Source organism: Hemicordylus capensis, chromosome 13 (assembly GCF_027244095.1).
Source record: "Hemicordylus capensis ecotype Gifberg chromosome 13, rHemCap1.1.pri, whole genome shotgun sequence".
Taxonomy (NCBI): domain Eukaryota; kingdom Metazoa; phylum Chordata; class Lepidosauria; order Squamata; family Cordylidae; genus Hemicordylus; species Hemicordylus capensis.
The window spans coordinates 15,154,509-15,168,927 of NC_069669.1; the positions used below are offsets into that span (position 1 = coordinate 15,154,509).

The 14,419-nt window shown below is 45.8% G+C and overlaps 1 protein-coding gene across 7 annotated transcripts in view; it reads right to left on the reverse strand.

Annotated features, from left to right (window-relative positions):
• The window catches only part of MAD1L1 (mitotic arrest deficient 1 like 1), a 578,229-nt gene that overhangs the window by 159,875 nt on the left and 403,935 nt on the right, over positions 1–14,419 (reverse strand). For 6 of the 7 annotated variants that reach the window (XM_053276888.1, XM_053276891.1, XM_053276890.1 and 3 more), the window contains one exon: positions 4,645–4,835. In XM_053276888.1, coding sequence (XP_053132863.1) covers positions 4,645–4,835 — 191 coding nt within the window. Of the gene's footprint in view, positions 1–4,644; positions 4,836–14,419 lie in introns of those variants that run through there. The other variant, XM_053276893.1, reaches the window with a different exon arrangement.

Here is a 14,419-nt window from a genome sequence, read left to right on the forward strand (position 1 = left end):
AGGAGCAAAGAGAGGGTTGATCCCATAACCGATTCCGCCAGAAACTGGGGTTTGTATGTATGATTAGATTTACTATATCAGGGTTCCCCCCAATCACTGTTTGCTGTAATAGGGATTCCCAGATGTTGTTGATGACAACTCCCATCATCCCCAGATGCAGTGGCCTTTGGCTGGGGAAGATGGGAATTGTAGTCAACGTCATCTGAGAATCCCGTTACAGGAAAATCGTGCTTCCCACCCTTGGGTCCGCAGATGGCTGGGGTCAGGGGTGATGGGAGTTGTAGTCCAAGAACATCTGGGGACCCAACGGCAGGAACTGATGTACGATACCAAGAAGCTTTTGGTGATTAGCAGCCCACTCTCTTTACTGAGACAAAAAGAAGACATTTCCAACAATAATGAATACAGCAAAGAATCTCTCATTTTCTGGAGCTACTTCAGAAACAAACAATCCTCACGCTCTCAGTTACAAATAAACTAGGAGACCAAGGGTTTCGGTTTCCTGCAACACGATGCATGACTAATACCACGCCACTCAAATCAAAAGCGTTAGCGAAAGGTGTCTGGGAAACAACATACAAAAACAAAGGTCAACAGGATGAGGCTTCCAGGCCCACATGCCAGTGTGTGGAAGGAACCAGCTCTTCATTCAGCGGGAGAGGAATGGGTTGGGCACATTTTACAACTTCAGCTCTTGAACGGCTCTCTGCCAGAGCCGCACGAAAATTCAACACCACCAGCAGCAGATCCTGAAATGCAACCTAAAGTTTACGGGAGAGCAACGGAAATACATAAGGACTTGCTGGTTCCAATTGCATCAGGCCTGCTCTGTGAATTGCGGGAGTCAGAGTCGGAGAGGAACAGACGCTTCTTGCTTTGCAGATTCTTCAAGTTAATGACATGCAGGGAAACACACGCCGTCTCTTGCTGCCCAGTGGAGCACGGGGTGTCAGTGTCGGGCACAAATGTTCAAGTTCCCTGATCAGCCACAAACTATCTTTGGCTGGGCCACACCCTTCTCTCTCTGCAGAAGAGCAATACTTACACGGCCTAGAGATACGCATATCAGGCGGATAAATAAATCAAGACAGAAATGTATAATGACCTGCCTCAGAACCCAGTGGTTGTCAAGGGGAACGTGATAAGGGACTGTAATTTTTCTGACGCAGACTAAAATCAATACAACAGTGGTGCACACAGAGAGCATGGTATTTTTGGGGGGAGGGGGTTCCCTCCTTTGGTTTTATTATTATCCGCTTAGGGTCAATTGACCAGGAGTTTCCAACCCACCCAGGGCCAAAAACTCAATCACACTGACACACGTGCAGCACAAATTGTGTACAAAGCATCTCTGTGGGACACACTAATAGAATCAATTAGATTACCCTTGTATGTTGTAAGATGCTGTTCAGCCATGCACACCTTATTTATCCCCACAACTACCCTGTAAGGTAAGTTGGGGAGGGAGAGAGCATGCCTCCCCATGACCAGATGGGGGCTTTGGGGGAGTGTTGGGGGGCACCAATGAGAAGGAGGAAGCTGAGAAGCTGGTGGAGAGCCACCATGCCAGGTGTTTTAGACTGCAGCTTCATTGTGCTTAAGCGTTTCTGCTCAGATACCCCAAATAAAGTTTTGTAAAGGTAAAGTGTGCCGGCAAGTCGATTTCGACTCCTGGCGCCCACAGAGCCCTGTGGTTTTCTTTGGTAGAATACAGGAGGGGTTGACCATTGCCTCCTCCCATGCAGTATGAGATGTTGATGCCTTTCAGCATCTTCCTATATCACTGCTGCCCGATATAGGTGTTTCCCATAGTCTGGGAAACAGACCAGCAAGGATTTGAACTGGCAAGATTTTGCTAGTTTAGTTAGTTAGCTAGTTTAATGGCCCTTAAAAATAAACATATCCTGCAACAGGTATAACAAGTCTGCTGCACTGAGCTGAACAGGGAGTTTGCTTTGGTTGCATCTTTGTGAGAGGATCTGTTGGGTGTCAGGCACATGGATTCACCTGCAAACTACCCAGGGACTTTGCTAATTTGCCATGTTAAGCCACCTTGAACCCAGATGGGAAGCCAGAAAATCCCCAAGGACCCTGGCGCAAAACCTCACAATACTTGGGTACCTCCCTCTTCTAACCATTGCTTCCTGCCCTTCAGGTCTGGCGCTACCCGTTACGCTACAGAGAGTTGCTCTCTGAATGAGGCTGAGCACACTGTGTGCCACTGAGGAACTGGAGGCATTGGAAGAGGAAAGCCCACCTACCCACGCGGCAAATCTAGCAACACAGTAGTATGCCTTGGTTCTTCCAGTCAACACCAAGATGGCGAGGGGATATGGAGCCTGCTTTTTGCGATCTGTTTTTAATGGAATCGCTTCATGGCTTTCAACCAGAAGGGGGACAATTAAGAATCGGTAGCGCATGTCCTTTTACACTGTGACTTTTATAGGACTATTCACCCTATATGGATACAGACAGGATTGCAAGATTCTGTGCTGCAGCATGTAAAACGAGACAAGATAAACTTATCTGTGTATGACCTTACCATCCTTGTAACTCAGTTTTATGTAATTTATTATTTTGATGTTGCATCTTTTTATTGTATTGTGTTGTTTTTATTCCTTGTTTGTTTGTTTTTTGGTCACGGACCGTAATAATAAATTTGATTTGAGTAGTATGCCTTGGTTCTTCCAGTCAACACCAAGATGGCGAGGGGATATGGAGCCTGCTTTTTGCGATCTGTTTTTAATGGAATCGCTTCATGTCTTTCAACCAGAAGGGGGACAATTAAGAAGCCAACGAGCCTTCGGCACCGTGATAAGAGGAACACACAGGCTCCAAAATGCCTTTTACAACACATGAAAAATTAGCAGGAAAAAATGGCATCAGCACAACACAGGGATACGGCTAAGGAGATTGACACTCTCAACGGCTCTGTTTGGGGATCTGCTGTGGCAAAGCAGCTGTACCGCTGGCAAGAAAACAAGCAGCCAGCACAAAATGATGCCTTGAATATCTGCACCCCAAGCAGAAACCACCCCGCCCAACCAGCAGTTCATTTCCCCCCTCTGAAAATAATACGGGTATTGTGATTGCTTATGATTTGTCCACAAAGGGCTCGCTTCCTCTCACCCAAGAGTTTATTGTCAGTGGTGGGACTGGGAGGTGAGAGAACAAACCAACAGACCATGGGCGGGCTGGCAGAGAAGACAACAACAGCCCGCGGTTGCTCAGAAAGGCAAAACCCAGCAGCCTCCAGGAATAAACGTTTGTAAATTTCCTTAAGTAAGTGAGCCATAAAAGGGGACTTTAAGGAGGAGAGGCTTGTGAATCAACACTGTAATAGCATCACAAGCAATACCGGGGTGGGGAGAAGAAAACATCCAAGATTAACTCTTTCCTTCGCAAGAAGGAGCCGGCCATTTCCCAGGCAAGCTCTCTGCTTGTCCAATTGCAAAAGGCTCCTCCAGCCAGCCAGCTAGGTAAATAACAGAAAGAAGAAGCCACAGCATTAGTGTGGCGGCAGTGTTTGCTAAAGAGAAACAGTCAATGGAAATATTATCTCGCTAACATTTAAAATTGGTTTCCACGCAATGGCAAAGTGAATTTATGCAGAACTCTGGTTCAGGCAGGACTCAGTGAGGCTTGGCCCTGCTTGGTGCCTGTTCCCGGTGCCAAGAAACAGCCTGGAATCAGACAGGCTCCCGCCACCTGGGAGGAACAGGAGAATGAATGAGCACAAGGCCCGCAACCCCAACGCAGCTGGAGCTTGTGTGATGCAGTTGCCATGGGAATGCCACCCAAAGCAGCCACCCTGTGGCGAAGCAGGCCCCCACCCCAGCAGCTTCATGCAGATGCTCAGCACACAGATGAGGACCCTCACAGGGAGCTAACCCAGCCCACTGCTCCATGGCCTGGGGGCTGCTAGGTAGTTCTTCACGCTTCCATAGCCGGTGGCTTCCCAACATCCCCATTAAGAGACACATGGAGCTCAGACAAGAAGCATACTTCTACAGAAGAATGCTTGGGGCAAAGGTGCTTTGGACTGGGCTGGATCATTTCAGCAGTCTCCCATGATTACAGCAATATGGCCTGAAGTTCGTAGCTCAGCCATCACATATTACTCATAGCTAGCAGCAGAGATCAGGAGTGAATACACTATGTCGAAGGTTCTCAACCTTCGGTCTCTAGATCTCGTTGGACTGCAATCCCCATCATCCACAGTGACTGTGGCTGGGAAGGAGGAGAGTTGTAGTCCATCAACAACTGCTCCTGAGTATGGATTTCCATCCTTGGAAATCCATACTCAGTCTTCTTATCCCTTCAAGTAAGGAGTAACTGTTGAGCACAACTCTCTGTAGAGGTTAGCGAACAAGAGAAACATTTAGGACTAGATTCCATGTATACAAATGTTCGGTTCACTTGATCAGACACAACATCAACCCAATTCTACCAACTTCACTGAACCATTCAATGTAGCCAAGCAAGAACGAGATAGGCAGAAATACGCGAAATTCACCAAGGATGTCCATTTGCTATCATCTCAGCAACTCAGTAGGACAGAAGGTGGCGTGCCTTGCCAAAAAAGATGGAAAGGTAAAACACACGTCTAACACATACTCTGGAGGGAAAAATTAAAAGACTTGCCTTAAAAATCAAGCAGTCTTCTTTGTGCTCTGCATAGACGGAGGCGAGTCGGTACTGGTTGTCCGAAGTCATGACAATCTGGTACCCGGTCAGTTCATAACAGGCTCTGCGGAAATCCTGGATCTTTGTCCGGAAAACCTCTTTCAAGCGCTGGTTCTTCAGTTCTGCACTCTCCAGCTGTTTCTTTAGTTCTGGAAAAGAGAAATGCCACAGACTTTATGTCCACACACCTTTTCTTGTATGATGGAAACAAGATCAGGATAGGGACGTATTATGTGGATCCATGAACAGTAAGTAGGGTAGTGAGCTACTTAAGTTCACAGTTCCCACATCAATTCAGGAAAAAATAAATGGCGAGCATGAAGTAGACGCGGAATTGTGGCTACAAGCAATTGGAAGAGGAGGAGGAAAACTGAGTCCCATTCGCACTATATGAAATCCAGACTGGAATGTGGTGAGCTGCTTTGGAGACTGACAGCAGAAACACAGCACAGACATTCTGAAATCAAATGAATAACATCTGAACGACTGCTGTCTCATCATCATTTGAGTCTATGTGGTTTTTGGCCATCATGGCTGGAGATGGCAGGAGTTTTAGTCCAGCAACAACGGGGACCCCCTGCACTAATCCGTACCCACAATATTATCAATAAATCATGACTTCTGATGTTGAAGGAATAACTCTGAATCAACCACCGCCTTTCTGGTGGTTAAACACATTATTCTACAAAACTGGAAATGTAAATACCCTCCAGATATTGAAAAACTGATCTCTGATTTGCTTACTTCAGCAGCCCATGAATGTTCTTTTTTTAAAAGACTAGATCTTGTTTTTCTAAACATTTGGTCTGACGAAATGTTTGTTTTTCTAAACATTTGGTCTGACTAAATAGTTTAAAAAAATATTTGCATTGTAAATAGTTTTATTTGACTATTTAACTAAAATAGTTTTAAGTTTTTAAAATAATTTTTCAAAATCAATGAATAAATAATATTCATTTATTATTCAAACACACAAGCAAACATAAAAAATAGGGAGGAAATGATAAAATAACAACAAATATTTATATACTGCTTTTTAACAAAAGTGTCCAAAGCAGTTTACAAAGAAAAATAATAAATAAATAAGATGGACCTTTTTAAAAGGCAAAATAAAAGTAAAATAGTCCAGAAGCAGCCGGCATTAAGACGACAGACACATCAACCATCCAGAGCTTGGATGACTAAAACGTTTTGGCTTGGTGCCTTATGTATTTATATAAATGTGTGCCCTGCTTCTAGCCATCATGCGATACATAAGCAACTTGCCCACAGTCCAGCAGCAGCCTAATCCTAATACATTCGGGGCTATGGATATGGGGTTGTAGCTCAGTGGTAGTAGGACATCTGTTTTGCAGGCAGAAGGTCCCAGGTTCAATCCCTGGCAGCATCTCCAGGTGGGACGAGGGCGGATTCCTGCCTGAAACCTTGGAGAGTCGCTGCCAGTCAGTGTGGACCAGGGATTCCGGGGTTCTAGGACCCCAGGACAAGGGTTCCCAATAATAAACTATAGCTGGGGATGATGGGAGATGTAGTTCAGCAACATCTAGAGCAGGGATTCTCAACGTTGGGTCTCCAGCTGTTATTGGACTTCCACAATCCCCAGCCCTAGTGGCCTTTAGCTGGGGATTATGGGAGTTGAAGTCCAATAACATCTTGGGACCCAACGTCGAGAATCCCTGATCTAGAGTACCACAGGCAGGAAACCTCTGCCGTAGGGGTTCTTGAAGGGCTTTCTGAGCGTACTCCTTCCTGCCTCCTCATGCTGCAGTCGTGCTATTTGTCTCATTAATTTCAAAGGGATTACTCACGAGTAATTGAGTCTGGATGTAAATCAGTGACTGAAATAGCCTGTCTCATAGCTGTAACATTTAAATTTGTTTATGCACACCCACATGCACACAATCTCTATGGGGTGGCAAGCTGAAGGTTTGCAAGAGAAGGGGTATACTCGTTTAAAAATGTAGGGAACCCCTGGTGAAGACAATACTGAGTCCGAGGGACCTATGGTCTGACTCAGCCCAGCAGATGGCAACTTCCTCGATTATTGTATTAGCCTGGGAAGTCACAGTGTTTGCAAGATGAGGAAATAATGCAGAGGCGGAGAAAGCTGAACATGTTATAAAGACGACGACAACAACACAGAACCAAGCCCCGAAGAGCACAATCCCCTCTCCCTGTTAAAGAAAGCGCCACCGAGCTGCCTGCTACTCAGCCAGTGTTTTATTGATGCTAAGGTTGCTGCCAGTGTTGTGAATCCTTCAAGAGGATACACAACAATTACCATGAATCTTTCACCCAAGGTGCTTTCTGAGTAATTAAACAACAATTTATCCCCCCATTAATTACAGAGACTGGCTTTCGCTAAATAGGCCCAGAGTCGGCTTGTTTTATCAACACTGCCGTACAGAGTGAGGAAAAGAGACACTCATCTCCATAGCAAACAAAGAGAGAGGTTTGTTCTCCAAAGCTCCTGTAAGATCTTGTGTCCTATTCACACAGAAGAACTCCAGGCAGAGACACACAGAGCTCTTAAGAAAGCATTTGCATTGAGCAGCAAACACAACGAGTAAAGATAGCAGATGCAACTGCTTGGTAGATTCAACATACTCCAGTACAGAGTGAAACCCGAACTGCAGATTCACTAAAAGAACGCAAACATACCTAACAATTAGGTGCCTACACCAGACAGAGGCATATACAAAGATAGTGATGAACCACCAGGAGGGTGTCCAATCACAGCGCCCTCCTTCCTCTTCCCCTCAGTGGCCCTGGGGTATTCCAGGCCACAAGGATGCATGCAGAAGAGGAAGAGGCGGCTCAAGCCTGAGCATCAGTAGGCATCCGAGCTTTCGGAGAAGGGTCTTTCCCGGCCTTGCCTGGAGATGCTGCCAAGGATGGAACCTGGGACCTTCTATGCGCCAAGAATGGTTTGGGCCTGGGATACCTGAGGGACCGCCTGCTCCCAAGGGTTGCTGCCCGCTTGATGAGGTCATCTGAGGGGGCTCTGCTCCGGGTGCCGACAATGAGGAAGGCTCGGTTGTCGTGCACGTGGGACAGGGCCTTCTCGGTTGCTGCCCCCAGACTCTGGAATGCTCTCCCGGTGGCTATTCACTCCTCGGTCTCCATCACAGCTTTTAGAAAAAGTGTAAAATCTTGGCTTTTTGCCCAGGCATTTATTTGATTCTCTGCTGCTGCTCTTTATAGTCTGTATTGCTTTTATGCTGTTGTTTTGCATTTTTAATCAGATTGTTGTTTTTCCCCCCACTTAATATTTTACTTGTGTCTTTTTAACCATCTTGTGCTTAAATTTTTTGCTGTAAACCACCTTGGGATTGCTTTAATGAAAGGCGGCATATAAATTTAACGATAAATAAATAAATAAATGCTCTGCCACTAAGGTACGGGCCTATCCCCATTCTTGAGTATTTCAACATGCTCAGATAGCAGGCAGTCAACTGACAGGTGCCCCAGTCCTTCTGGGGGTCAGAAATAGATCTCCTTTCTGAGGGTCATTGGCCAGATAAACAATCATCATACAGTTTGTGGTGGGGTCAAAAATACTAGGGCATGGTGTGTGTGTGTGTGTGTGTGTGTGTGTGTGTGTGTGTGTGTGTGTGTGTTGCGGTGGCGGAATCTGCTGCTGGGTGTCAACTTAAAAAACAAAAAAGACAGAATACCGTCTAATGGACACCTCATAGCCAAGTCTTCAATCTGATTATGCTGCAGGAGCAAATACACAGCCATTGCCCTGAACCTGCCCCCACCTACTTGCCACAAATTGCCCCCCACACACAAACACCCATTTCCCTCCATCTCTTTCCACAGGTGACACATTTGACTGATATTTCCCCCCCGAGGAGATCACGTGCGGCTTGATGCAACACCCCACCCACAGAGGGGTGCCAGCCCAAAGACACCTCTCAGTCAAACGGATCTCTCTGTGACACAAGCCAGACCCTTCCGGGGGTTGCTGTTCCACACCTGCGGCCCTTCCCTGGCTGGCGTTAGGCCCTTGATTAATGGAGTAATCAGCCACGGAAATCAGGAGGTTAATTGGCAGCTCTGACCTCAATATTCTCCCAATTCTACATTCAGCTAGGCTGTCCCCAAACCAGGACTATTCCTAATAAAACCCTCACTGATGAAAGGGGGTGGGGAGGAGAGAATTCCATTGTCCACGTTCCAGTGGCAAGTAATATTTCACCACTGTCAGAGACGGCGTGGGCTTTAATATATCTCAGATGTCCAACTGGGATAAAATTAATTTTTGTGTCTGTACTATAAACACAATCCAGTTTGGGAGAAAGTAAATACCCCTCTCTCCAGCGGACAGCAGAAGCTGTGTTGCCCAAATTTCATAAGACCGGGAAGTGGGCAGAGTTCTGATTCAGAAATAATCTGAATGATGCCTTTAATAAAGCAGCAGGAGGAGACTCATAGGAACACAAGATGCTGTCTTAGACGGAGTCAGGACACTGGTCGATTTAGTTCAGGGTTGTCTGCACTGACTGGCAGCAGCTCCCTAAGGTTTTAGGCAGGAGTCTCTCCCAGCCCTACCTGGAGATGCTGCCAGGGATTGAACCTGGAATCTTTCGCATGCCAAGCAGATGCTCTGCCACTGAGCTACAGGGTCATCAGCAGCATATCAGGGGTGAGATCTGAGAGGCAGGGAGCGAGAAGAACATGGCGGGCTTTGAAGCAAAAGACAAGGAGCTAGTGCTGGATACAGGACCACCTCATTTTGGTCATTTTGGGCCGCCATTTTGAGTTCAGCAGAGATTGGGAACCATTTTGTGGCTCATTTCTAAAATAAATGCCCCCCAAACCCAGAACTTTTGCCTGATTTTTCCCTCTTGGGGGGCATTGCTGGAATGCGGGGGACCCACAGAAGGCACTTTCTTCATTCTTTTCAGCCCGTTCCCCTGCCCTTTGGAACCTAACCCCCGGATCTCCATTGCCTCAATATTCACCGTTCCAGTATCCGTGGGTTCTAGCTGAGAACAGAACCCCCGCGAATACCAAGGTTTTCCTGTAATTACTATGACAAATATTTAGTCATTATTTATTGAATCTCTATACCACCTGATATAGACATCTCCAGGCGGTGTTATTTATATTTATTTATATACTACTTCTCAACAAAACAAGCTCTCAAAGCGGTTTACATAGAAAATAAACAAAGAAGACTCTCTGTGCACAAAGGGCTCACAATCTAAAAAGAATTACAAGTTACACCCCAGCAACAACCCCTGGAGGGATGCTGTGCTGGGGCTGGAAAAGGCCAGTTGCTCTCCCTCTGCTCAACAGAAAAGAACCACCACTTAGTTACAGTTCTCTTTCAAATCACAAAGTCATCTGTCTTCCACAAACAAGATGGCTTGTTTGCAATTTGCATTTCATACTTTTGACTGATCAGCCTGCACAAAATAAAATGAGCCCCTGTTTTCAATCCCAGTCATAACACATACTGCTCCTAGGCTTTGCTTACTGAAATAGCCAAGGCACCTGTGCCAGTATTTCTGTGGGTGGTTACCCACACAGCATCGTCAGAGCCAAGGTATATTTGAAACGTGAGGTGATGCTGGCAACGGCGTAGCTGTCACCCACTCGTAGCAGCCCAGAACCCAGATTGCTCCAACTCCAATGCAATTTTCAGGAAACTTCCTTGAATTCTATCTTTAAAAAGCATCATCTGAAAAACTGAAATTCCTATCTTCAGAGCACTCACTGCAGTAACCACAATGGTTTTATCGACTTGTCTATATATCACATTTGTAGACTGCTCTAAACATGCGTCTCTGGGCACTTTACAGCAACATAAAGCAAATTATCACAAGAATAAAACACTTGGGTGAAAATACAAGTCTTTAGAGATTTTTTCAAAAGTCATCAGAGATGGGGAGGCTCTTATATCAGCAGGAAGCACATTCCAGAGTCTCCGGGCAGCAAAAGAGAGAGCCCGTTCCTGTGCAGCCATCAGATGAGCTGGTGGCAACTGCAGATGGACCTCTCTGCATGATCTCAATGGGCGATGGGGCTCAAGGCAAAGGCAACGTTACCCAGGGCCTAAGCTGCTTGGGGCTTTATAGGTTATAACCTGCACCTCGTATTCCATCCAGAAACTTATTGGTAGTTATTTTAGTATAGGAGTAATATGGTCTCTCCAAGATGACCCAGAGACCAATATGGTTGCCACATTCTGTTCCAACTGCAGTTTCCAGACTATGTACAAAGGCAGCCCCACATAGGGCATGTTGCAGTAGTCAAATCTGGATGTTACCAGCATGTGCACCACTGTTCTGAGGCCATTTATCTCAAGAAATGGATGCAGCTGGTGTATCAGCCAAAGCTGACAGAGAGCCCTTCTGGCCACCGCCTCAACCTGGGACACCCGGGGAGGTTTGGATCCAGAAGCACTGCCAGACTGCATATCTGTTCCTTCTGGGGATGTGAGAGCCCATCCAGAACCAGCAGATCAAAATCTGTACTGGTTGTACAGGTTGTTTTTTAAAATTTCAATTATAGGTGGTCTTTCTTCATACACACATATACAGCCAACTCTTCTTTAAAACGAAATCTGAATGCAATGCTAACATATTAATTCCAAGCCTAAACATCTATAATCTCTGTAAAACATATCCATGACCATCTCTCACAGTCAAATGAGCTGTTTTGCCAGTGGAGACAGGAGAGAGGGGAAGCGTAGAGGTAGCTTAACCCTTTCCCTTCCCCATCACTGCCCATTCAAAAGCCGCCTCCTCCAAAAGGTAAAGGTAAAGTGTGCCGTCGAGTCGGTGTCGACTGCTTGTTAGTCAAGCATTTCCCTGTTGTGCCACTTAAAAGAGAACCCTATATCAGCTCTCCCAAGAAAAGACAGAGAGGAAAAGGGATGAGTATTGCCTCACCCCACCACTGCTCCATTACAGCCACTGACGCTGCTTTTGCATGGGAGAAACAAAACAATCCAACCCACTGGGAGACTCTTCAGGTCTAGCTTGCCCCCACCAAAAAAAAAAAAAAACATATGCAAAGGCTGGGTTTCTCTGTTGGGAGCCAAGGAGACAATGGACAGCTCCACAGGACTGCCAGGAAGTCAGCCAAACTCTAAGCAACTGGGAGCACAGGCTCTCACCATCGGACATGACATTGGAACCATGACGTGGTTCCTGCAGCACCTGATTCCTACATTCCGCCCAATTTTGTCAAGCTGACTCCATACCGTGGCGACAGAATTCGGCTTGAAGTCAGGCAGAACTTGGGAATGCGGCGTGGGAACCGGACATGGGCAGGTTCATACATCACACCTGACAGGAGCACACACTCCCAGTTCCTGACAGTTTACCTACCAAAGTGTTACAACTTACCAGTGATGCCACCTTTTTTTTTTTTTTTTGGTACAATAGGTCACACACAATGCTTGTCATAGCATTGGCTTGATATAGGCTTGTTCCTGGATGCATTGGCTAGGGAGCTCACAAGCCTTTTAAATCTCAGCGGTTTCCATCACCTGGATATAACCCAATCCTCCCTGGGCTGAATAAAGCAATTTGGATGGTTCCAAGAGAGGAGAACAAGAACCCTGCAATAACACCCTCCCCCCCCACACACACACCAAACTGTTGTTGGGCAGAGAGCCCTCGAAGCTCATTTGGCTTCTGGTTTTCCATTGAGATTGCCAGATCTGCCCCTAGAAGGAGAAACCAGAGAAAGGGTAAGGTATAGTGCAGAACTATACCCTCATGTGGTGTTTTATTTTGAAGCAAGAGCACAATGCTCTGGACCCAGAGAGGTTCCTTCCTAACCCTAACCTAACCTTTTCTCTAGCCCTGGGATTCATGTCATGTTCTCAGGGAGCACCTGACGTCTCCGCCCCCACTCCTGTGTCACTGATCAGAAACGGCTTTTGAAACTTCCCTGTTTTCCAAAGTCATTTGCCCTGTGACCAGAGGAGCTAATCTGTGAGGAACAGCAAGTCTAGAACTCCCTAAGATGCACAAAACTAGCTTCTCTGGATCCTGGCTAGTGTCTGTAGGTGAGCCAAGCTGTACAGGCAAGGGGGTGGAAGAGGAAACTCTGGAAAGGAATCCTGATCTCCCAATCAACGAAGCTCTTGAAATCATTAAGCTTCCTCTTTGTAACTTCAGACTTGCCCCCCACTGAAAACACTTAGATATGCGTACATGAATAATTCACCCTGTTTTGAATAAAGTATGGGATCGGCCTTTTGTATCTTCTAATGGAAATGTCACTGCTTTTTGATTCCAATGTTCTTTAATGTTTGCAGAATCTCAAAATAGACCAGAGTTTTAGCCAGCAAACCCTCTGGCGATGCCAAAAATCTGGCCAGTACGCATGTTGCTGATCGCTCCAAAAAAGGAGCAAGGTCAGCTCTGACCCAATAACAAGGCCAGTACAGACCAGCTTCCAGCTGCAATTCTAATTCAGACACAGGTGCCGCTTAGCTGTGCTCAGTTTCCTGCCTCAAGAGCAAGGTTTCCAAGGTACTGGAGTGCATCTCTTTTAAAGGTCTTAATTTAACATACTAGTCAATGTGATTAAAGTCTTGTTCAAAATCAATCCTATCTATGGTTTTGTCTCAAAAATGGAGATAGTACATTATCACAGAACCTGCCCTTATTTCACCCAATCAAACCACATTTACTTCCATGTTGAGTCCTCCTACGCCTAGACTACATTCTTCTGATGCTTTAAAACCTTCTCCTGCTAATGCTAGAACACACCTATTCATACAAAGGGTTTCCCTCACAGCCTTCCGTGCTCTGACTACAGCCCTTAAAGATGATTTCCAGGAGGTAGGCACGGCAGTCCGGTAAAAGACATACAGAAAAACACTGTGAATGGCCAGGAAACACAATAGGCCTAGTCAGTGACAATTCTACATAAAGCTTTAAAGGATATATGATAAGCATGGTGGCAATTCTGAGCAGGAACTGCTGATAGCAGCATTCTTCTAGCAATGCAAAGTTCATTAACTTACTTGTAATTTGACAGAAATCCACCAACATGATTCAAACCTAAGATAATAGAATCAAACCATCATATAAATTCGAATTCAGCTGCCTCCTGCTGCAGTTTCTTTTTGACAAAACTTGGTGGGAAGAGTCACTAAGCATGTTGCAGTCCTGCTCAACAACCATACCTTAATCCTCTTGGATTAGAAATGTCATTTTTTCACAGCATATACAGTTCTCCTCATATTTTTGGAAAATATCAAGCTAGTCCAGCATGCTGGTCTTCAGAAGAATCCAGAAAAAAATGACCCCATGAAGATCACAAGGAGGGTATGGTGTGATTGCCACATGCAAGGCATCCTCAAATCTGGGTGCCAAGACGTTGTTGGACTATAACTCCCATTACCCTCAGTTGCAAAGGGCTGTGGCCATTGATGAGGGTAGTCCAACAATATCTGGAAACCCAAACTCTCTCAGATCTATCTGGAGATGCCAGGGTGCGAACTTGGGACCTTCTGCATGTAAGCCTACAGATGCTCTTCCCAGAGCGGCCCCAGCTCTTAAAGGTGCTCACACATGTAGTATCCAATTCAAATGCAAATCAGGGTGAACCCTGCTTAGCAAAGGGGACAACTTGTGCTTATTACCACAAGACCAGCTCTCCTCCCTCTCCATCAGTGATACTGCTTCTAAATATGGAAATCCCATTAGCAATGGTATACAATGGACTCTGATAGAGCTTTCCTCCATTCATTAGCTGG